Raw genomic sequence first — 26,186 nt, forward strand, 5'->3', positions numbered from 1 at the left:
TAACTATTTCCATCAACAAGTTCACTGAACAAATTGCTTAAAGGTTTAATTTTTTTAAGTACAAGGAGACTTCTTCCAACCTACAGTAAGCTATCTAGATTTCAACGTTTTAGTTTTCCAAGTGAGAGAAATTACATGCTAGTACTTGCTTTTGTACCCAAGGCTTGCAGTAGCCGCTGAAGCTTCATCTTTTGAAGAGCTGTCCCCCCATAGTTCTTGACCCAGTTTTACTTATCCAGAATGCAGATCTCTGCTATGTAATATATAGTAATCATCCTTTGCATTTTATGTATGATCTCACACTTGTCCACATTAGGACAACTTGATTGACTAAAAGCATCTTTGTAGATAATCCATGTCCCTTTTTCTGTCTACTCACCTTCGTTTACCACTCCAGTCAACACCACCTCTGAGCAAGCCTTGGCAATGATTTCATATTTTATAGCTGATTATTGATTAAAATATTGATCAGTTCCAGCCAGATCCTACAGCAGTATAAGACAGTATTAAATAAACTTTCATTGCCTAAATTATCCCATTAAGTCCATGGAAGGCATCAGGCAACATCAAAATGTAAATAGGTTTAATATCCCTCTAAGATAGACACATGTCCTGTTGGACCAGAGAGTGTATTAATAACAAACAAATTTGGTTTCATTCTGACTCAACAGCATTCACTGACATTATTTCCCACACTGTCAATTTTATTGGCTTTTTCTACTAATGGATCTCTCTGGTTAGGGTTCTCAGATTTCAATATTATAAATAATTAATTCACAACCATAGAAACATAGAATGGTTTGGGGTGGAAGGGACCTTTAAAGATCATCTAGCCCAAGCCCCCTGCCAGGGAGTCTGGATAGAGATGCTCCTGATAGTCTGCACAAATTTCCATCTCCAGAAACACCTTACAGAAAAGCAAGGCTGGTGTTTAAGTTCCAGTATACCTGATCAAGAAGCACTACTATGCCTTTTAGCTATTCCCTCCCCCAGCACCACACAATAACCAGCTGGAATGGGGTGAACAACTTAGTAATCCTCAATTTGCAAAACTGGGTTGGACTGAATGAAAAAAGGTCCCTTACAGAATCAAAGCCTGTATTCACTGCAGTCTGCCCAGTGACTCAAAGCCAAAAAAATGTTCATTTCCCCCTCTCCATGTACTTCCACTTTTAAGATCATGGGAAGGTTTAAATCTGAACAGACTGTAAAGCTCGAAGAGCACAGCTATTTATGAACTGGTCCAAAATTTTGCATTTTGGCAACGTGCCTACAAATAAATCATTACTGAGCTTCTTTTAGTGATTAAAAGAATTCATATCATAGACACAGTCCAGATTACTGCCAGAAAATGGAACTGATTTTATTATCTCGTTCCTGCCATCAAACCACAAAATTAGCATTCAAGGAAAAAACCTAAAGCTCAGCTTCTTAGTCCTTTTCTCGCTATGGAGGCAAAATGAGGTCTGCTCTGGAATACACACCCTCTCTCAACTCCTTCCCTTATCATCCTATTAGAAAGAACAGAAAACTGTGCTTCTTGGAAGCTGGAAAGCTATAGTTGGAGTGCAACACCAATGCCAGTTTTCACTTGGAAACCTGAGGGAGTCTATTGACTTTCAATTCCTCAGACAATGACTGAAGGGGAAAAAAATACCACTTTTCAGTTCAGAAGGCATATTGTTGTTAAGATTTCCACTGTGGTAAGTTCCTTTGTATCGATTCCCCCCATTCTCTCTTCTTTGGCTGATCTTATCAGAAATTCAAGAAAATTCTAGAACATAAACAAGCATATGCTTTAGGACCTGTTTTCAACTATTTCTAAGTTCTATCCACAGAATCACATTTTAAAATGGGGAACGCATTGGGTAAATAATCTCACTTGCCTAAAACCATGCAAGAAATGAGAGCCCAGAACAAAACACTGATACTGCCACTTTTAATGAGGTGTGGTATAGCCTGGATCAAGTGTTTTCAGAATAATTTTTGCCTTTGTACTTTCTAGATCATTGACCAAAAGGATTTTCACTCAGCTAACGTTTCAGATTTTCTTTTGTGTCATCTAATTTACTCATTTTCTTTCAAAAGCAGCTTCAAATTTTGACTTAATCATTCTGTGAAATCTTTAGAGCATGTTAGAGTATCTTTAAATAAAAACCCTCATTCCCTTGTTTCATTCACATTCACAAGCAAATTTGTTGCAATCATCAGCTGTCATTCTGCTGCACATATGCAGTGATGTGTAAATCACTCATACAAATCAGAAATCATGGCTTCTGTATACTTAAACTTGAGAGAGTCTGGACACCTAGTTCCATCAAAATGCCAAACAATTCTTCCAGCTTTAATCCTACCCCCTTTGCAAACTCAAAGTGTTAAAGCTACCAACAAACATAGTACAGATACCTAACAAGAATGGAAATTACACGACAAAAGCATAAAAGCATCCGTATGTTGAATAATGGTACCAGAGAATAAACTAAACCTGAAGGACAAGTGACAATGGCCAGATGAAAACAGTTTTACTGGTTCATCCATATTCAGTTCATTTTGGGAGGTTTTCCAGAGTCTTTTGTAGTAAGTGATAGACAAGAAGGTAAAAGAAAGGTAGAAATCAGACTTAATTATACCACTTTGTACAGAGATCCAGGCAACACACTTCAAGGGACAGATCATCTTCTAAACAAGAATTTCAGTGTATGCTTCAGTAGGTATGAAAAGGTTCAATGCCTAAACCAAGACTTAGAGCACCAGAGCAAACAAGAGCAAGAAACCGAAGAGCCCAATTGCACAGTGCCCACCGTTAAATAAGTTTAACATTAAAATATCACTCTTTTTTTAAACTTTTGTGCAATTGCTGTAGTTTAAATTTAGTACAACTTGTTGCTTGAATACAGTCCAAAAGTCAGATCACATAGCCAAAGATCCTGTTTCAGTGAAAAACTCAGTAAAACCTGCCCTAGTAGAGTGCAACATATACTTCTTGTTTACTACAACAGCTTATCCTTCTCACATAGATAAACAGTTTTTATACTACTGCTCTCAAATCTGTTAACAGACACACTTTTTATTAATGCCCTTACAATGGAAAAGGCTGTTAGAAGTCAAGTTGTAATGGAAGAAAAAGATTCCAGAAATCCTTTTCCCACTTGGACTTCAATGGTAAAAGCAGTTTCTTGAGGTCCGAGTTTCTCTATGTCAGTTTAAAGATTTCTACAAAACTGAGTTTGCACGTGGATGTTACTTGCACAGATGACAAGCAAGCTCTTGTTCATCACTTCAGACTGCAGTTTTGCTAGAAAATGTCATCAACCTGTGTTTACTAGAGTGTGCAAACTGAAACAAATCACTTGAATGAAGCCACCTAAGAAGCTTACTCTGGCAAAAGGGGTTCTCTTCTCTCTCATCCCAATCTTCCTTTACACTGCTTCTAGCACCCCTCTGATCCTTGGGTTGAATAGCTGATCCAATACTAATCTGGCAGAAATTACTCACATTTTTGCTAGGTGACCTTCCTATCAGATAATAATGTTGGTTCAAATAACCAAGCGATTTAAGAGCTCAAGCTAGTGCAACAGAAACAACAGGAGCATCAGCTCCCATTTTACTGAGATCCACTACAGAATACTTTCTGGGGATCACGTGTGAGGCCAGGTTTCTTTTTGACACATATTAGTTGGATGCAAAATGATCTTCAGGCCTCCTTTGCGTAGTGTTAATCAGTTAGAAAGGGAGCCTAAGAACCTAGTTAGGCATGCATTAAGGAAGGTTAAACTAACGATCACTTCAAAATGCTGCTGTATTCACAGAACTTCCAACAGCTTTCAGGACCACACCTTCAGAAATTTGACAGTTTTCATTGGTTGCATGTATGGTATTTGACGCAGAACCAGAAGTACACACATTAACCAGTAATACTAGTAACCGTAATACAAGTCCCCTAAACACCAGAAAGGGCAGAACTGTCCTGTATTAAGGTTCCTTTTTGGACAGAGTCATCGCTCAGTTACTCAACGGCCTAACCGACTGCGCACATACCTATGTAGCATTAAATTCTGGAGTTCATAGAGTCCCATGTCTCAAAGCCCAACTGTTTGTGATGGCAATTGACCATCAAGATGTCACCAATGCCCTAAAGCTCCCATCACAGGAATTTCCAAAGTGCGATGCAGTCTCAATATGTTCTAAAGTTCTTGCTTCCTTCAGCTGACAGATGCTTCCCCCCACTCTATTCTTTATCCGTTCCCCGACAGAACTCTGTCCTGGTATGAACACATCATTGTAACACAGGCAAGACAGTTCAGAGAAAGTAAATTACTTAATATCCCGCACCTTGGTGTTAATCATACAACTCAGTACTTGTATACAATTCTATTCTGAAAATGCAAGTTGTAAATGCAGGCATAAGTTTTCTAATACCACTGTTACCCCCCATATTAAACTGAAGACACAAAGACTTGGAATTTTTGGTCTTTTTTATCTTGATCTCATCAGATGAACGATTAATAGTGTTTAACATGACATTGAAGTCATTTAACATTTCTTGGGGCAGCATGCCAGATTCAGTAACTCAAGAGCATTCAACATAATGCCCAAGATACATTCACAAGGATGTAATATAAAAATGCTATTTTTCTAACCATAGTCCTGTAACATCCTTTTCCGCTAGCCAGACTGCTTTTTTCAGCAGCTCCTGTACCCATTCTGTCAACTGACCTTTTACCAACCCGTCTTTCATAAAGGGAAAGCAGTGATAGGTTGGTGCCATGCCATTCCTAAAAGCTCGTTGCACATTTTTCAGAATTTCATCAGTTTACGTTCTTTGGATTGTAAGTAATTAACTGGAAAAGCACAGCACCTTAAAACTTTCCCTGACTTCCTCCAGCTTCCGCACATACCACGTTATTTTAGAATAACAGCTTTGCCATTTAGAGTTTATGTTCTTTCTTAATCTGACAGGCTTGTAAACAGAGATACACCACAGCTTCCAAAAGGCTAACTACATTCACCCTCTACGCAGGGTGCGCAAAGCTGTTTTTGCTGTCACAGGACCAAAAGAAGTCTTTCATTAGCACTGTGCCAAAGACCCTTTCAGCCTACTGGTCAAAATGTTAAGTACTCAAAGGTTCCTGGAGTTCAGCATTTCTCCTTTGTAGGTCACCTTTTTCTAAAAGCTACACTCCATTTAGTACAGCACTTGGAAATGGTTTTATACAACTGGTCATAGATGCCTGCTTGCTGGCACTCATTAAAAACAAGGTCTATCCTTTAACACTCGCCTAGCAACCAGTCCTAGGACAAACTCACATTTTGGCTTCAGCAACCTTGCTAATACACCCTTATTAGGACTATCTTTCAATGAAAAGGGTTTGCTGAATCTCTAAGCTGTAGCAACTACCGATTTTCCGTCATTGCCCAGTACCTGACAAGGGCCAAGGACCTCGATGCCCACATGTGCTAATCAATACACTTGGGAGCAAACCCTGTAGAAATTGTTTCTACTACAGAAGATTCACATGTGCCATTTTGTGCTCCTCTGTCATTGTTAATCCTGACAGCAGAAAAAAACAAGCATGCTGGGCTTAGGGAAAAAAAGTGCTCTGTTAAAAAATAAACAAAGAGAGACTGAAAGTGCACTGCTGAACTCAACATAGGAGAAGAGTCAATCAGTCTAAAGCAGTTGAAGGAAGATGCAAGTTAACCCACCAGTACAGCACTCTTATCACTGTGAAAGGCCCTCATGTCCTGTACTGCTGCCCAGATCGGGGCTGATACAATCTCCAGGAGAACAAAGGCAAAACCTGTGGAATCTAACCCTTGGCCAGGGAAACAGTTGTGCCAGTGAATTATAAACAAAACTGCTCCCTCCCTCTCCTAGTTTCAACACACAGCACAGCAAGCAGTGGTTACAAAACCAGCTGGCAGGCAGGCAAACTCAGCAGAGTACCAACACCTCCCCTCTCAAAGAGCTAAGACTCTTCAGACTAATAGGAGACAGTTGAACCTTGCTGCAACTTATCAAGCCACAACCTATTACAACTTTCTTGTTAATTTACATGAGAGTTTTCTGGGAGATGGGGCAGACACAGAGACATGGCCATTTCCTACATGTTACCAGACTTCCGTGCAGAATACTGTCTGCTCATGGTTGACTAGGTCACCAGTTTGTGCCTTTTCTGCAGACATTCAAGCTCTAAAAGCCTGTTAATAAACCAGGCATGCCAACTGTCAGTGAAGGACGCATCAGCATCCAACCACTCAGGCCTGTGGAACCTGTAAACTATCTCCACAGACATATCACGTGTTTCATACTGTTTAAGTGGGAATATGTGGAGATATATCCACACTCTGCCATTAAAAAAAAAAAAAAGCTATTTGTAAAGATACTAGATTCAAGCACTTACTTCAGTGACTAGCAGTCTGAGTAAAATACACATTACTTCCACTACTTAGAACACCAAGTGAAGGAGAAATTCAGATGTTAAAGATTTTTTGATCCAAAGTAAAAATGTCAATTTGCATGCTTTCGAAGAAATAACATTCTTTCCCAAGAGTTACAAAAATGGAAGAAAGGAAGAGGTGATAAAGAAGTCTACAGAACAACAAATTTTGAACAGTCTGCTTTAAAACGAAAGCAAACATGTTTTGGTGGGACCCCAAATTCTGTTATGCCAGGCCTCTCCCATACACATTCAAAAGACAACCTCTACCAACAAAACCTGTAACGCAATGCAGGAAGAAAGCAAATACAGAAGCAGATGCCAAGTTTTTTAATCATAACTCCGAAGTACCAACAGTAAAATGCTAGACTGAAAATAAAGCTAAATAGTTTCAAACTGGGCAAGAAACTTGCAAGTAAATCTATAAAGAAAAAAAATTAAGGCGATCAGAACTCGAGTATCAGCTGCAGAAAGACCGTTAAGACAACTGTCTATCTCTGACCTTCAAGACTTCGCCTAAATCTTTTGCACTCAGCAGGCACCATAAAGGCAAGATGACAATTCCACGAGTTTACATACACCCTTCTGTTAATGTCATAACTATTTTTTCAGTCATATTTTTGTAAAGAGTAGGTACACACTTCTGTAATAGAAAAGGCTTTAAGTTCCGCAATTCAAGTTAAAAGCCTCAAGTCATTTGCTCACCTTCAATTATTCTAAAACTATCCTTTCGTACCTTAAAATCCATTACATCCTTCTGCCTCCCTCCCTCAAGTCACTTTGGTATTTATGCTCTAGAAAGACTCTTGTAGCTACACGCAGGTATCATTAACTTTGTCAGAGGTCAAGTAAGTTCCACTTAAAGTCAAAACCCATGCTCCCCAAGAAGCAATCCAGGTAAGTATTTGCCCAATTTTTTTTCTGCCCATTCAGATGACTTGAGAGCTATGCACACCTCCTCCCAAACCCTTACTGTAGGTCATCAAACACTTAGAGCAACAGGTCTCCACTCCATGGGCACATTTCAGTGCCACACAGGACAACTGTGCAATGCAGCTCAACTGCATGAAAGAAATCATCATTCAGGAACACGAAAGTCTGATGACTGGAACAAAGGCAAAGAAAACAGTTCTGTTCATCTCCTGTCACTGACAGGTTAAAGCATAAAAGGAAAGAACTAAACACAGGTTTTAGGGCTGCACGAAGAGCCCATTTATCAGGTTATAAGAAGTCACATGCATTTGATTGTGTCTGCTTAACAAAGCCACAGTGAGATTTCTTTAGGAACTATCACTGCTGGAATTATAAAGGCAGTTGAGACACAGAAACTCTAGGACAGGAGAACGAATGCTGTCCCAAAGGCTAGGCAATCCAGCATGCTACAGAAGGGAAGCATCTGCTGAAAAATGCCTTATCAGCACACACACAGCACATATGAACTGGGGGAAGGGGAACAACCAAAAGTTTAAACTGCTGAAAAAAATGGGAAGAACTATGCAGCTTGCCTGATCCTTTTCTCACCACAAAATCTTTGACATTCAGACAAATGATCACTAATGCTCAGTCACGGAAGGTATACCACTCCTCTGCCACTACACTAATTGCATTGTTTAAACAAGATAGCAAGATGTGTATCTATTCTTTGGAACAGAGACTTGGAAGAGGGGATAATCTATGAACATATACGCACTCTAGGAGAGAAGACAGAGCTATGGGATAAAACACAGACTAAAAGGTTCAGGTGTAAAAGGATATTGATTTTATGATCCGTATCTTCTCATAAGCCTCATCATAAAACTGGCAAACTAACAGCACTGGCAGAAGAATGCAGCTGTTTTATTGTTTTGGATAAACATGCTCAACACAGCTAGTAAATCTTTGCTACATGTATTGAGTGAATGGCAAAATTTACAGAAAGTAGTATCTAATGTAATTTTTTGTTCACAGCTATGCAACCATCCAGGTAGGTTACTGGTCTTAGGGACAAAGGTCTAAGAAAAAACTTCTGGGGCTACATTTGATTTCTTAATACCATTTCTATTTTTTTCCATGAAGATGCTTTATTTCTAAAGAGGACCTATATTTTGGCCCATCAAAATTAGAAACAGATAGTATACAATGCAAGCTCCAGGAGAGATGGAAAATAATTCTGAACAAAACAATGGTATGCTTACACACACCTCTTTAGAAAAGGCTATTAAAATAATTCATCAAATTCATCAAAACTCCTAACTCTTAAGAGCTCAGACTGCTTCCTCCTACACATGGAGCAGAAAGTGGATATAAAGTAGGCAGACAGAAAGCAATCTTGTATAGGAGAGTCTGGGATGGATTTTCTATAAAGGAGCTGCAATGATATAAATAGGGTGATAGGAGGCAAGCAGAAAAGTAAACAATCCAATATTACCACAGGATAAATACACACATTTTTACAGTAATACCTCAAGTCTTAGGCCCAGTAAATTTTGGGCAAGTATTGTATCTACTAGAATACATCTGTATTACGATATTCAAGAAAGGCAGTATGATTAACTTGTCAAAACTAGCAGCATTTAAAAGCATATTAAATTATCATGGTGCTTGTACCATCCACTTTCCTTCTTCAACACAGGAATTCCTTGATTGCTACCATCAGCTTCAACCTGGTTGCATTTAGCCAGTAGAATACTAACACAGCAGCCATCGCTTGAGTCCTTTTATAAGGCTATGTTCAGCTTGTGTGCCCAAGTACTACTGCCATCTACAGAACAATAAGCTTATATTACCATTATCTAAAGAACAGCCTCTTCGAAACCAGAGGAAAACCATGCTTTTCAACTAGTATGTCATGTCTTCTAAGGCAGTTGCACATAGCCAGAATGTACAGTAGAGCAAAAAAGTGAATCCTAGCTGGGATTTCAGTAACAGCTGTGCTAAGGTTTACACAAGACAGAGGATATATAGCTTAATGTTTTTTCCAGACTATTTAGAACATTGCAGTATGTCAGAAAATAAAGGCCATGTGGGAAGCTAATATTGGTACTTTTAACAGCAGAATGTTTTGGGATGATCCATCTGAAGCATCAATTATTCAAACCCTTAAGAAGAAAAAACATTTAAAGGTATCACAGTATTAAAAACAAGAAATCACAAAGGAATAAAAGCTTAGACTAGAAAAAGTCAAAAAGGCAGAAGGCCACATAGGGCAGAGAAAGTGATACAGTCCAAGACAGAACGCCAACACATAAATGGCAAAAAAAAAAAAATTCTGTGGCAACATTTTAGGAGACTAGGAAAGAGAGAAGACATGAAATACAAGACAGCTAAGTATCTGTAGTGAGCCAAAACAAAAAGAAACATACTTTTGTCATAAGGATCAATGCAAACAAGCAAGCAAACAAAAAAAACCAAACCACCACACCAAAAAAAAAAAAAAACATAACAAACGCTAAGAATATCTGAAAAGGCATGAGAGAATGAGAGTACTTTAACCAATTTATTTCCAAAATTCTAAAATTAAACACTTTGACTCATCCAAATAGTTTCTGTTTAATTAAGCAAATGTAAAGAAAGAATTACGGAACATAATCAGCTATGGGCTTCTACTCCAGCTGATTCCAGGAGCGTTCTACAGGCAACAGGTAACTCGCATTATTCAACAGGAAAGTCAGAGACAAGAAGGAAAACAGCCTCCAAAAAAGATGATGGCAAATACACTGTAAGATAAACATATGTATGTTCAAAATATCTGCTAGCACAACTCAGTTTTCCTTTTTTCTAACCTTAGCAAGATGAGCTATGGGCTAAGACTGCACCTCATATACATGCTTTACAACCTTCCACATAACGCACACAAAAAAAAAAAAGACTCTGGGTATTTCCTGATAATGCCCTACAGAAGTTATAGCAGCGTACAACTTACAGTGCATTGGCCTGGCTTATTAGCCGTGAATACCTGTTCCGATTTCTTATTACTAGGACACTTGAAACTAAATTCCAGAAGGGCTCAAACTCACCCAGTTAAAACAGTCTAGTACATGTTCTCATGCTAGTTGAGCCACGATAGCTGTCCGTGCACACACCCAGAACCTGTGGCAAATGCAGTTACAGCAACAGCCCAGCTCTCCTGCACAGAAGACTACACTGAGTAGGATCAGCACATTTTTGCTGCTGGCTAAAATCACACAGTTGCTATAACTGAACTGATACAGTAAACTCATTAAGCCATGATAAATTTAAAGTGAGCCTAAGACGAATGCCTCTTCTACTTAACTGTGCTGATATCCATCTGTATATATCCTGGGAGAAGCATTAATTACAGTTCTGAAATGCTCTAACCAGAAGGTACTTTTGTCCAATGCTTGGATGTTACCTTCGTATAACACTTAATTAAGCTGTGGAACGCCTTTCCGCAGGATGTTGTGACTGCTAAAATTTACAAAGGCTCGTGCACCAAAAATTCAAAAACATTGCCACTGGCTCAGGAAAACTGTGAGCCACCAATTACTAAAGGCTGGGATAGTGTCCTAGGGAAGTAACACAACATGATTCCCCATCCTTGTAATCTTCCTTATGAGTCTGTTACTGGCTACTGTCCGAGATAGCGTGTTGTGCACTATGTGTGTTTGGTCCAGCCCAGTATGGCCAATCTTCCAACAAGAATGCTTGCAAACAGGTTTTTCTGTCCTCATCGCTAAACCAACAGCAACGAGCCACAGTTGAGATTACATTCAGTCAGAGTCAGCAGATCTTCTCCTTTCACTATAATTAATCAGAAGTTCATTACAAAAAAAAATTTTTAAGAGTAGTATCCCAGCAGAGAACAAACCAGTGCAAGTCCCATCTCTTTGAGGGGGAAATAAAAACTATAAAGCTAGTAAACTTACACTTATGCCCTGTCTTGTCACTGAAGTTCCCATACATTCAACCGAGTATTTCTGGCATCTTCCTGCTTTCATTACAACTATTTAGCAGGCATAAAGAGTTTGTAGGCTCACAGTACACATTTCTGGGACTTATTTAAGCACTGAAGCACTAACGTCAAAACGTGTTTTTCCTAGCAAATCTGACAAATAATCATATAACTTACATTTTCCTGGTCAGAAGACAGAGGTGGCTCCACTAAAAGAAGCCTCTGCTCAGAGCTGTCCTCTTCAAAGGCTGTCTGTGGTGTTGTAGTGTCAGACATGTGTCCTTTTCTGAGCCGTAGACCTGGCTCTGGAGAACCAGCATTATCGAGTTCCGTTAGTTCATTCATGAGATGCTGGGAGCCTTCGCAAATATTCTCCTTCCTCTTGATTCAGTTTGGCTGATTATGTGTTGGCTCTGAAAGGCAAACAGTTTGTGTAACTGAACTGAAGTTAAAACAAAGAGTGAGTATGAGAGTTGGCTGGAAGATGAGCATGCTTAAAAGCTACGGAACAGCTATGACAACTGCTTTTATGTGTGCCCAAACTCCCACAAGATTAATTATATAGACTTCTACACTGCTGGACAATGAATTCTCTCATCCTGCAACCACTAATATTATCATATCCTATCACAACTTTGAAACATGATAGGAAGTGAACTCCATAAAACATTAAATTCACAAAAGGCACAGTGATGTTTTTAGAATTTATTTTTATTTGTATAGAATTGCAAAAACTGAGCTGTTAATACTATTTACAAATAAACTACTTATCAAAGGCATTCTGTAATTACCAGCTCAATCATCTAGTTTAGATGTCACCAAAACTAGAACACTAAGTACTGGAACAGCTGCTCAAGTAATAGCAAGCAAGCAGAGCTCAAGCACCAACTAACTTTAGACAGACTGCAAGGAGGGCAGTAGTACACACAGTGATTATGGTTCCCTTGCTTAAAACAACATATTCACAATTACTGCTAGTAATGGGTCTGTACCTTTACTTTTGTAAGGAATCAGACCAGAGTTAAACACCATTCATTCTATCACTGCAATCAGGAACAGGTAATTTCCAAAAAAAACCCATAACCCATGCTTCCTACTCCGAAATGTAAATATGTTTTACGCTTACAACACTGCGAAAAAGATGAGGTAAATGTAACTCAAGATGCTAAAGATTTAATTAAAATTTGCAGAAAATTACCCAATGACAACCTGTTAATGTAAGCCCTTATCCAAGATTACTGTTGGTTACCCACTTATCTCGTACATCACTGTGAGATGTTCAATAGCCTTGGGAGGCACAACAGCCACAGCACTCTGCAATGAGCGCCAGAAACCATCAGCATGGATTTGCGCTCAGCTGAGGCTTCAGAATCACTTTGAATGAGGACCGGTTCATTTCGCACTAATCACTTGGTGTCATTCTTATTACCGTAGCATCTAAGTACCTACATGTGACTAACACATAATATTAAGATTACCCATCTAACATGTTTTAACTTGCCAGGGTGCATAATTGGATTGGAATTTTAGTGCCCAATAAAAGATTCTGAACTTTGCCATAATACAGGAGGGCAAATTAAAATTATAAGATTGATATTGGCAGTTTTGTAATAAAATGTCACATCCAAAAAGCCAATAAATAATGCACTCCTTCCTTTCAGGGACTAATCTCATTTGCATATTATAACTGCAAGCTAATTCTCAGCTCTGACAAATGTGCTATAGTTAATTTTGCTGCAGCAGTTTGTGATATTATATCCTCCCAGCTGCCTGACAATCCCCAGAAGAGAGAGCTGCTAATGAGCAGGTAACAGACTTTGCAAAACTAAATGATACCTCAGTTGTCCGAGTTCAGTATGGCACACTGCTTTCATCACCCAAGAAGCTAAGTTTACAATATGACAGCAGAGCAGATGGTATGCCCACCTTCCTGCTAACTCTACTACAGGGTCAGTAACCTCCATCTGGGAAGTAACATCTAAAATGGCCACAGCTGTTTACTTGGTAAACACAGAGCCACAGGACTATCACCCTGTGAGAATTAAGCCAAGGTTTAACAACATTACACAGGAAGCCCAATGAAGAAGTTGAGCAAGCAGTTTTTAAGACCAAGAACAAATATTTAGAAAGCCACAGAACAACCAAAATCTTGACTGTTTTTGTCGTGTTTCAAGCAGCCAACTCACAATTCTACTTTTATGCGAGAAACAAGACACCATCACATTGCCATTTGGCAAAACTCAACTAAGTTTTTTTGAAATGAAACTTATTGGGTGTCTTAATTTAAAAGGCAACTTACAAGAGACCGATTTCAGTATAGTACACTGTACCAATTTGAAGATGTAGCTAAACCCAAAAAAATGCAAGCAAGCAGAGCACTGTTTGTAAACAAGTTACAAACACACACACACCCTGATATTCCACACAACATTTCAAACAGGTTGTTAGCTGAAACAGCCATAGTTAAGTTTCACAGATTGTTCAATCTGCATTGGACATTTAACCAGCAAGTTTTACTAGTTTTTCTTTCTACCAGCTTTAAGCAATAGAATTGCCATTGTGTGCTGCATTACCTGCTATACTGCCTAAGAGCACGTCCTTACATCACCCCTATGACATTGTGGGAGCAATGCTCAAAGAGACACAGTAACAACCAACACAACAGGCTTAACCACATTTGACCAAAATGCTTGCGAAAGGTTCTTCTAATATACAAAGATACAAGAATGCCAAGAGACTTCTTAAATCAGGCCTTGAATATTTACTTCGCTAGCACTCACTGCCAAGCAATCGCTAAGGTTTAAAATAAAAGATGCATTTCGCCTCTGGTGAGTGAGATTTGCATTCAGCAGTAGAGTTCAACTTTAGAGGTCTGCATAAATAGAAATTGTTGTTTCTTGAGAAATGTAACAGTGGAATTGCTCAATGAAATAAGATGTTTCCATATTGACTTTCATGCAGGATCCTTTTAGTACTGAATAAACTTGCCCTTACTGAGCATGCAAAGGTAAGCAAGTCAAAAGAGTCCAAAAGCATCACTACTGGGTTTTAGTCCTTTTTTAAAATGTACTACAAAAGCCAAAAACACATGCCTGAATACAGCACAGAGTTGCCAACAGAAAAGTGCTAGTATCCAGAACTGTTTGCTCACAAGTGAAAGAAAGCAGTCTGATATTAGGAATAGGAAAGGCAGAGATGGTCTTTAATTTCTATTATAACATTTCTATGACTCCACAGTTCAGTGAAGGGTCTGAATGACTATGACTACCTTTTCCTAAGAAAATAGGAAGCCTAAGTGTGGTCAGTAGCATCTAGCCAGAAGACAATGGTTGAAACACTGAAGAGACTTACTGCCCCATTCTGTCTCCAACCTAGGCAGCTCATGAAAACAAAAACCAGAGAATGGAAAGCTATGGAACACTTGAGGTCTTGGAAAAGATTGTTTTGTACCACTACAATTATAAATCTTATATATAATTCCTTTAACTTCTTCTGTGGCATGCAACAAACTAAAAACTTTCATTAAAATTAGCTTCCGTTTAAAGAGGAAGTTGCCATGTACAACTTAAAATCTACTTAATGGTTGAATATATAATAAACATAATATCAGCATCTAGATCAATCAGCGAGTTTCTGCCAGGTCGAAAAATCAGCTGAGAGAAGCAGCTACAGAGTTTGGTTTGTTGGGTTATTTTTTTCTTTTTAATACAGAAAATTTCTAAAGGCTAAGTCAGCTTTTAGAAAGGACATACCAGTTTATTACTACCATAGTTCTAAACATAGCATATAAACACAAAACATACCACTCCTTTCGTCAACTTAATATGCCACTGCCACCACATAACCTACAATAGCCTAAGTGGTCATCACTCCCAGCTGCTTGCTTCACCCCAGTTCAGAAGTCACCACCACAGTGAGGAGAGGCAGTGCCAGTTTCAGGCCATAGACAAACACTCATCATCTCTCTGAAAAGAGAATCACAAGGCAATAATATTTCAGAAGTTCACAATTGTGCAATGTCAGAGGAGTCAACATCCACAGTTACAGCATATTTAAGACACTGCTTCACTCCTCAATATGACAGGAAACAGTAGTTCCACAAAAGTTAAGCACCACAAGATGATGTTACTATTCTTTGTACAATCTTCCTGGATATTCCCCAAGAAAAGTGATACAGCCCTTCTAACCTCACAGAATTCACCTGGCATGAGCACTGGTTTTCTACCCAACTAAACAATGCCACATGGTAGCAAAACAAAGAAAGCCCACTAAGGGTCATGCTTGCAGTTTAAATTCAAGAGATCTGGTACTCCCTTTTTAGGATACAACGCTGTCCCAGATGGTCAGACTACTTCCCACTACCCCTAAGCAAAGCAACCTCTGCAGCATTCAACTCTTCTCAATACATTCCTCCTATAAGCAGCAAAAGAATGATCCCTTGCAAAGGTATTTCATTCTGTCTGTAGCCAGCATTTGGAAGAATGAAAATTGTATTCCCCTCTCATTCATCCAAAAGCCTGATAAAAACTCCTGTTCAGGAAGGCAATGGCATCCAGTGTATGCTCTTTCCTTGCTAGTCCTCTTCAAAGCATCCTCTTAAACTAGCATAAGCAATGTATACACACTGGATCAATCTTTGTAAGATTAGCTTATTCTCCCTAATCGTGCTTAGTTATCAAAAGGACAAAAGTCATCATGAAAGTCTCAGGCTACATCATTTCTCAGAACATTCATTAATGTTGAACGAAAGGCCAGAGTGCCTGAAAAGTCTTGTAAGAGATATCACCTCAGTCTACAAACTTTGCCTTACCTGTGTCCGTGCACCATCACAGCTACAACAGCGTCACTATTTGGCTAGCTACATCCATGCCAGTAGAAGAGCAAAGCTAACCAAACAGTAATCCACCCAAGAGCTGAGTAACTTTACCAAATCCAAAGTTGTTTAGACTAGGCCTTAGTAACAAAATGGGCACAACTCCATTTCTAGAACTGTTAGCACAGGTACAAATGGCAAAGCACTTCCAGCACATCCCATAGGCAGATTGTTTGTGCTAAGAACAGAGCTTACCTAGAGCTATGGAGGGGACTTTTTGCCTGCAAAATAGCTGATTTCATTAAAACTTCACTACCTTGACTGAAATAAGGTATACCAAACAAAATGTAACTTTCTTAGCACACTGTATTTCTACTAGTATCTTCTGGTAGGAAGGTTCCGTCACAAGTAGTCCCTCCCAAATGGAACAGTGACAGCAACAGTATTCAGCAACAACACACAAAAGCTTAAATTAGTCTCAGGTGACACTAGCATCATTCTGTCACCCATCTGGTTCCCTTACTCTCTAGCACCACTACTGATGGGCAACTGAGCTTATCAACAACAAGCTGCTGGGTTTTGTGCCTTTGGGGTTTTTTGAGGGGAGGTGGTGGTCTTTGATTTTCTGCCTATATGGCACCCTGGTCTGTCTACCAGGGAAACTGGGCAAGCACCAGTGCCAATACAAGGCGGGCATATACAGCTGGGTAAGGGAAAGAAGTTGTCCTCAGACAGCAAGCACAAGCTCAGACACATGCTTTAAGACTGCTGTTGAGAGTCACCCATACATGTGGCCCAGCTAACCCATGCTGGGTCACTTATTAACTACATGGGGTATCCACTGGTTGGCTTTTTTTTTCATTATGCATAGAGCAAAGCAGAAGATACAAGAAATCCATACATTTTAAGTAATTTGTGAATTGCCCCTAAGTTAGAAGGCTACAGCTAAAGAGTTAACAAAACAGTAATACTGAAAGATTCAAGAGCATTACTTGAAATAAGGGGGTTTTAAAACTATTTTATTTTTTCCAAGAGTCTTTCAATGATTCAGTTGTCTTTTTCAGTTAAGGTGTTCAACATCCATAGCAACATTCCAGATAATCTCCTGAACCACAGCCCAAAACAAAGCAAACAAGCATATGTATGTATGAACGTGAGAAGGGCGGGGATCACAGAAAGCCTTGTTTTCTCGATGTACCCTAAAGTACAAAACAGGCTGTAAAAATTCTTTGGAAGTAATTTTTTACAATGAGGAACAATAAGGAAGCAATCCAGCACCTCTTCTCTTAGATGTAATTTCCCTAGATAAAGAGACATCTACAAAACAAAGATTAGACTCCCGCGGAGGGTCAGTGGCCAAAAAGCTGCCTTTGTAACTTGTAAACTGTCACTGGACACTTCAGCCTAAGCTATTTCACAGCAGGCTGCAGAGGCAAACAATCAAGCCCATTCTGATGCATTTGGATCCAAAGAAAGGGAACAAGCCAGCAGCCTGCCTACATTAACAAAATGCTTCCATTTCAGAGGATCTCATTACATTGTTACAACATTCGTCCAATTTGTACTGCAAATTGGACCCCAGCTTTTTAACTGGGTTAAAGTGTTATGTCAGAGGTTGGCCCACCCCCAGCACACAATGTCAGTCCGGTTGTTACAGACTGGATGACTGCTGTAAATTTGGTTTTTAAAATTAAATTAAATTTAAAATTAAAAAAATAAATAAATAAATAAAAAAGAGTAAAACTAAACCAAGAGAATTTTCACAAAAGCAGTACAAGACAAGGAACAGAAGTTTAAGTTCTTTTTGCATCACATTCCATGAAAATCCACAGCCCAGACCTGGAAAACTTGCTTTTGGTTCATTTTTCATTAAATGGCTCAGTTTCTCCAAGTGAGAAACATTCCATCTTTGCCCCCTTTTATGATGTTATTTCTATGGCATGTAACTCACACCAACTTACTTTACATTTGCAGCAACAAAAAGATGCAGTTTGTTATTAACACTCTGGATCACAGACTGTCTAAAAGTGAAAGACTGAAATCAGACATTACTTCCCTTTTAAATGAAAATTTAGACAACATCTTTTTAACTACTGACTCAACAACATCTGATTCACAGAACTGTTTGGTGAAGATGAAGAAACCAAAGTCTTTGGAGCAGGCACTAAAATCCAGAGGTAGGCAACTACACTGAAGTTACATTAATTTAACCTCTCTAACACAAAGTATCTATGCATAAGAATGTAAATGGCACCAAGATTAACTGCCGCAATCCAGAGTGCAAACATTCCTCTGCCCTGGCAGATACAACACTCCCCTCCTAGGAAGCATAAATTTTAATCTCCCTAGAAACCAAACCGAGATCTTTTAAGAGTCAAGAAAATGCTCTAAGATCTAGAGCAACTGTACAAAACCAAACACTATCACTTTGCTTTTAAAACCAAAGAGGAATACACATGTTTTAGGCTGCAAACTTCAGGCAGGAAAGCATTTAAGACAGATGCCTTCAGTACTTTTTACCAGTTTGCTTGGACATCTCTTTATGTAGATGCCATCACTGTGCAGACTTAAGGGCTCATTGGTGCCAAGAGGTGGCAGCCCCCACTCTTCCCTGGGTGGGCATCAAACAGCCCCACTTCTCATTTCTCATGGCTGCGCCCCCCCCCCCCCCCAAGAGGCACTGATGTTTGTCACAACCCATTCCAGGTGGCAGTCTAGAAAAACATTAACCCAGGGAGGAGAACGAGATAACCGCTTACTATCAAGACTAACAAACTGAATTGGCTCAATACATTATCAGAGAAGCAGCATGGACAACGTGACAGAAAGGCCAGGACCGCACCCCCAAGGTTTTAATTATGTAATTTACAGGCAGTATTTTCCTAACCTGTTACAGACTGACAGTTGGTCCAAGCCTTTAATTGTCATATATGTACATACCACAGCCTTTATTATGACCTGTTGACCAGATACAGACCACACCTGGCATATCAAACACCACACAAAGATAACTGATTTTAGTACAGCAGCCATGATCTCAGAAGCTTGGCTGCAAAAAGCTGATCATCACACTCTTCCCAGTTTTCGAAAGCACCTGTTCTCTAGTTTTGCTGATAATGTTGGTAAGCTTTATTCATGAGGTTGTGAGCTTGTTCATCCACATTTTATTTTCTGGCTGAGAGATTTGGCCTACAAAACATGTTTGCACTGCCATATTTGTAAAAACTATGATCAAAGAAAACCTTCTCCTTTACTTACGCTCAACAATGGCATTTCTTCAGTTGAAAACAGCATATGTTGTTTTGCCACAAGTCAGACAACTAACAATTTGCTACTTTTCTGTAGCAAAAATGTTACATTATAAGAACAACCAACATCCACACCCACAGCATTATCAGTCTAAGATCAAAAAAAGGTGCAGTATCTTTTTCAAATTCTTAACACAGAAACTTAAGCAAAAGAGGCAGATCTACTGTAACTAGACTACGCCTAATCCGTCAGTCAGAAGCAGATTTAGTTACAGGGCTGAAGTTCCAGATAAGACCAAGTAAAGCTACTTATTAATTACATATCTTAAGTTCCTTAATACAATAGCCAGAGAATAATTTGTTTTTTAAAAGATAATAATTGTTGACAGTTAAGAAATCGGCTCAAATGAACTTTTGGCCTCTGAACATTTAGTACTACTCTTTCAGATCTGTATTTCTTTCCTAGTAACATTGTTTTGAAATCATCTCAAATTCTGGAACAAGACCAAGGACACTGATACCACAATACATCACTGATTTAATTCAAGAGTCAAAATGTTAAGTTAATCTTTTACTTTTGATAGTCCTATAACTAAGGGGAGATGGCAAAACACCCACAGTCTACTTACAATACCCCGCGAGATTATTGCTGAATTTCTAAGAACCAAAATTATTATCAATATACATGAAAACCCTTTAAGTAGGGATGTAGCTTCAACTCAAAGCACATCTACAGGACCTAGACCAAGTTACTCACACAAAGTCATCTTGCTGTGGTTTGTTTAACAATCTTGGCATAACACCTTTTGCTAGTATAACTGTGTTCCCTGTGGAGTTTTTTGCTAGTATAGCTGCAGCCTGTAGTCTAATCAGCATAGCTATGCTAGTGAAAAACGTAAAGTCTGAAACAGTTTAAGGTCATAAATATGCTCCAAGTTAATTTTCAAGTAACCATGAAACATTTTGGGAATAAAAACATTAGATGTTTTATGTGACTTAATATCACTTACTGATGCATTCAGATAGCCATAGATGGGGGGGGGAAGGTGCAATCCATGTCTTTTCCAACTAAAAAAAAACAAAAACCAAACAACCAAAAAAGCCCCCTAAAATACACATTGGAATTGTCTCGGGAGGAGGATGTAAGTGAGCTGTGGCAATGAGGAACACTTCACTCCTATACACTTCCAGTGAAAATATATACTGTCCCTACTTTAACTATGCAAGTGCAATTCACAGCTTGATAACAGAGCTACACTGCTTGTTTGGTAAAACGAGGATTGGCTGTAATATTGGATGAATGACAATCAGCACCATTAAAGGAAAAATGAAGATTGTTACGTCAAACTATTTACAGTAGATAACTCACAACAGAAGATAGCAACAGGAGATTAAGCAAAAAAAATTCTCAAAGGAAATAGACACAATATTTATACCTATAAATACGTTATTACAAAACAGGAACAAACCCATGATTTCGCATAAAACAGGAAAAGTTGCAGTTAGACATCCAGGTTACCTTTACCACAGAAGACAGCATTTACTGTAATTCATAAAGGAAGACACAAGACTACTATGTGTAGCATTTACACTAATTAACAATGGCTATATATCACAATAAAGCACCACTGTCTACCCTCAGACCTACACAGGTCACCACAGGGCAAGAGAAGTGGAAAAGAGAAGATGCCTCCAGGATCCTTCACTCGGTCCTGCTCGGGTGCCTGCAGCCATAAGAGGGTTTGCACACCCTTCTTCGACTCACGGGTGGTCAGCAGGGATTTGCAGACATCAAACAAGAGGGGGAAATCATAACCATGCAGCCCTGTAAATACAGCACTACCAGTGCCAGCACAAGCCATAAGCTCTGCATAGAGCCACAAGCTCTAGTTACCCTCCACAGAAAGAGGCCTTTGCAATGACGTGGAGAAGTAACTGGTCTAGTATGGCAACAGGGGCCCTGAAAAATGCAGAGACGGGGTGTGGTGCAGAGGAGTGCAGCTGTGGGATAAGACGTGGGGCACACACTTGCCACCAGAGATCCCGTGGCTATAGACAACTCACTAATGGTCAGTTAAAAAAATGCAGACCTGGAGCTGAACAAGCCTGGCTTTAGGGGTAACAAGAAACATAGAAACCAACATACGTAAGAGGCGCCGTATCTAGTAAATTCAGACATAACCTGGAGCTGCAGAGACCAATGAAGAAAGAAAAGAGGTGTAAAAGCATGTTAGCAAGCACACAAGAAAAACTCCAAGTGCATCCTAGAGGGAGGAAGGAGAAACAGGCAACAATAACATCATACTGTTCCCAACAAACTACTCCCAAGGCTGACAACCTCACGTTATCCTCTCTAGCTGTCCAAAGCTGCTAACTTAAAAGACTCAGAGCAGCAATGGAAGAGTGAAACAAACTCCAGAGGAAGGGACAGAAGCCAAAAAGTGTATGTGGTAATTTTACATACAAGAAAATTTTGTTGTCAAATGCAGGTAAGTACTCTAACTGCAACTTCTTAATTTTTTCTTTAAGAACTGCCTAGACTAATGATTCTTGAGTCAAACTGTTAAGATTTCTATTATACTAATAAATAAATTCTCGGCTTCACTTTCACACATTATTTTTGTATACACACACACACACAAGGGGTACTTCCCCTTCACCCATAAACAAAAATGGAACAATGTGGACAGAGTCCTCCACTCCTCCTCCCATTTTGCAACTCTGAAGAGCATTGTTAGTCTTTAAAATGTCACAGGAAAATTCCAATATAATAACAAAGTTTGAAACAGCCCCAGGAAAAGCAACCAAATGGGCCATCTGAACTTGTAACACGTTCTTTCCCCAGAGGGAACTCTGTGCCAGGGTGACCCGGTCAACATTGTTTTGTACCAAAGGGCCTTTCATATGTGCCTAAACACAAAAAACTGACCTAAGCAGTCACTGTCTGCACTTTGTTTGAAAAAGAAGTTATAGACATCACAGAAGACACTCAATTTCTTTAAGAAACCCTAAGAAAAGGAAGGAAACATGGCCAAGTTGATAAACATCCACACTTTTAAGAGTAGGAAGGGTAGGAATTTGGGTTGATTTCCTGGACAAGGGCCCAGACAGAAGGAACACAAGTAGAGAGCAAGAATTGGGTCAGCAAACTACTGAATAGTTATTTGTCCTAGTTTTCAAATACCCACTGAAGATACTCTTACTCTAGCCCAACTGCATCTGTAAGGGGTGTTAATACATGTAAAACTATTCAGATAAATACTCTGGAAAGGTGGAAAGAATACCTTATGCTAACAAAACTCCTACTGTCAATGGAGTTAGCAAATAGGGATCGCATTCTAGTATAAGTTTATTTTTCTTACAGAAAGAGAATAATCTAGTGTAATTTTGATGCAAAGACTATCAAGCCTGTGGCTGTGACTGAGAGGCAACACAGCTCTTCACATTCATCTGATGTACACAGACAGCCAGCTATCATCAATACCGAGAAAACGCCTGCCAAGCTTCTCAGTAGAGACCAAGTGCTATATGTAGAAGCCAACCACTTATCTATATGCCAAAAGATGTATGTACTGGGAAACCTAGCCAAGAACTCTATACAGAAGGTCAGATATAAACAGGCATAAACACTGCCTTATCCATTTCTAAAATCCCCAGGTATATTATTATGAAAAGCATGAAAGGTTTTTCCATTATTGACAGCACAGTAATGGCATGCAAGCTTTCGGGGGGAAAAAAAAAGCAGACACCAACAGATTTCTAAGACCTAAGAAAAGTCAATAATCAGCACTGAGAATTTAGTACACTAGAAGAGAGCATAAGTACAGTCTTGGAGGACAACTGATCTGCCAGACAACCAGGCAAGTCCTGACCTATGTAGACCAGCAAGCAACTGTAGCTCAGAAAACAAGAGTACGAAGTGTCCCAAGCCTTGCATTTATGAAATACGAAACCTGGTATCTATTTTTATCATGTGCTACTCAATCAGTAATAATTCAGAAGTTTTAGATCACATTTTACACATTTACCAAATGATTTGAGAAAGGATTTGCAGCTGACAACTCAATGTTGCAGTAAGATTTCAACACAGCACAACGTTTCCCAATCTCCATGCCTACAACAGCACCACCACCCAAAACAAGAAAAAGTTAAAATACCAAGCACTGCCTGTCAGTCAAGGTAGGGTCACAGAGTTAGCAGATGGCAACCTCAAACACAAAAATAAGTTATTCTTGACACATCAAGCAGGTAAACCTTGGAACTCCTTGCTACAAGATGAGGATTCACAGGGAAACTGGACAAACACACAGGATGAATCCATCAAAGGGTATCAACCACATGAAACCACCGCTAGCTCTAGAAGGCCCTAAATACCAGTGCATGTCTACCCTATATTGCTTGCATATTCATGCTTAGAAGCTATTTTCTCCCTTAGGGGATGGGCATCCTTACTAAAACTTTATGGTCCTCTCCAAGGAAGGACAGCAAGGGGCCTAATGAATAAAACCAAGACAAAACAGGGAAAAAGTCAAATGATTATGAGACAGAAAACGAAAAACCCCATGGAAAAAAGGATGAGGGTTGAAATAGAACGTTTCTCAGAGACACCGGGCAAAGCACCCTAGCAATGCCAATAAATCCCTAAAGGGATCGGAGACACGCTTTAGCCAGCAACTTACAAAAGAGGACAAGGGAATAGAAAAACCCTGTAGCTGCCAGAACCTCATTTGCCAAGTTTCCTCCTTCTCCCCTGAATAGCTAGCTTGGCTGGGACCAGTAGGTGGTCCCGCAACTTGGCCAGGCTTCAGACTCAAAGGGTATAAATAGAAAGGTTAGGGACAAACCACAGTAAGAGCCTCAGTAGGAGGTGCTGCAACCTGGCACATTTAGCATATGCTTATCAGGATTTCACTCTGCAGCAGAGAGATACATCAAGGGAATCATAAGCACAACTCTCGCACTACCCATCAACTTATCCCCAGTGAAATACACACTTTGCTGAGCACAAGCCAGTCCAAAGCTTCCTGGTTTCTCATCAGGCAGGAGTCTTGTCACTTTGCGCGTGGGTGGGGCACAAGGGCAAGAAAACTGAGCAAGCAAAGCATGAGAATGTAAAGATGTTTCTGCAGCATGGCTTGTAGGCAGACCTGGTGGGTACCGCATGGTCTGCTTGGGTTACACACAAGAGGGTGGTCTGAGTCTCATGGGGCAGAAGCTTAAGCAGCAGCTCCACAATGAAGGTAGAATCCTGAGCCAGAAGGATTTCTTGTTTGACCCAGCCTTGTTTATATTACAACTATTCTGGAATTCCAAGTTTCAAAAGAATGACTTGCCTTTTTCCAGAGGCTCAAGGAAATCAAAACACTCGGTGTGCCCCAGTATTTGTTCTTGCATACAGATTATTAAACACAATGATTTTTACCTTCTTTCATGAATAACGAAACATACAACAGTCAACCACTAAAATACACTTCTCAAAAACACCCAGTATTCCTAATCTCTAACTTGATACTACTCTCTGACAAACAGCTGTGCTACCTATGAGGAAACATAGATTAATTTCTCTCACCTTAAACTTGCCTCTGGTTCTTGACGTTTGAATTCAAGCTTGGTAAAGTTAAATGTCCAAGATTCCTACAAGAAGGATGTGAAATCAACATGAAGGCTGTTTCTCTAAGTTGTCCTAAAACTAGATAATAAATGTACACAGACAGGGGGAAAAAAGTCCTTAGGAGTATATATATTATACAGCAGCTTGTAAACATTTACAGTGGATGACAAATGCATGCATTCCATTTAAATTAGAAACCTTTGATTTCTGTAGGCTCACTCACCAAGATAACAACTTTGACTTAAATAAAGCACATATGAATTTTATAAAGAGGAATCAGCACAAAACCAAGAAAAGCAGGATTTTTTTTTAACTATCTCAGCTACATCATTCTCCATAAAATGCTCAACGTAACTCCAGATTCCGTATTTTATTCAAACTCTGCCAAACAAATCTCTGCTTTGCTACTTGTTAAAACTGATTTATTACTGTCAAATACATTAATCCGCAAGTTAATCTGCCTCAGGTCACCTAATGTTAGTCAGAAATAACTTCTGTCAAGCCATATATAATGTTGCTTTTGATCTACATGGAAGTTTGAAATCAGAGCTTGGGAGAGACCCTCTATGACATAAATATTACAGCATGAAAACAGCAAGGAATGCAGAGGACTTTTCCTGTAATCCATTTCCATTTTCTCTGCTTCACTTGATGGCATGTTGTTAGAGCCTAAAAATTTCCCTAAACGAAGGCTGAGTTTATCTTAGGATCTTGTGTCACTGGAGTTGTAAAGCATACAGCACTCACATGCCAACTTCAAACTGACATTCATTGCACTCAAGCAGAGGAGGGAAGGTTTGTAAGTTACACAACCTACTTCATCCATCCTGCAAATAGGACACAAAACAGAAAAGCTGGCTTAAACGTTACACGTATTACATCATGTACAGTAAGTGCTGGTAATATTTCTATACAAAGTCTTACACCCAACAGTTTAAAGTTTTACAGTTGTATGGCTTCCTTACTCGGTATTTCCAACAGAAAATAGAACTGGTTTTCAATGACAGACCACTTGCCTCCTAGTATAACCAATTCTCTAGACAACTTACCAGATGATTCAAGATTTTCAGCACAATCAAATCCGAAGTTCAAAGATTAATAAAGACAGCTGGACAATCACTGAGGAGAAGCAGTTTTAGCATACACATCCTACATGTTTGCATAGCAACTGGGTTGCCATCAG

At 39.3% G+C, this 26,186-nt stretch overlaps 1 protein-coding gene across 2 annotated transcripts in view; it reads right to left on the reverse strand.

Moving 5' to 3' along the window:
• ADIPOR2 (adiponectin receptor 2) overlaps positions 1–26,186 on the reverse strand; it is a 45,789-nt gene that overhangs the window by 11,165 nt on the left and 8,438 nt on the right. Inside the window, exons 1-2 of one of the 2 annotated variants that reach the window (XM_080391558.1) lie at positions 24,962–25,035; positions 11,509–11,744 (exon numbers count right to left, since the gene is read on the reverse strand). In XM_080391558.1, coding sequence (XP_080247684.1) covers positions 11,509–11,676 — 168 coding nt within the window. In that variant the 5' untranslated portion in view covers positions 11,677–11,744; positions 24,962–25,035. Of the gene's footprint in view, positions 1–11,508; positions 11,745–24,961; positions 25,036–26,186 lie in introns of those variants that run through there. The other variant, XM_080391557.1, reaches the window with a different exon arrangement.

This window comes from Falco punctatus (assembly GCF_963210335.1).
Source record: "Falco punctatus genome assembly, chromosome: 6".
NCBI lineage: Eukaryota > Metazoa > Chordata > Aves > Falconiformes > Falconidae > Falco > Falco punctatus.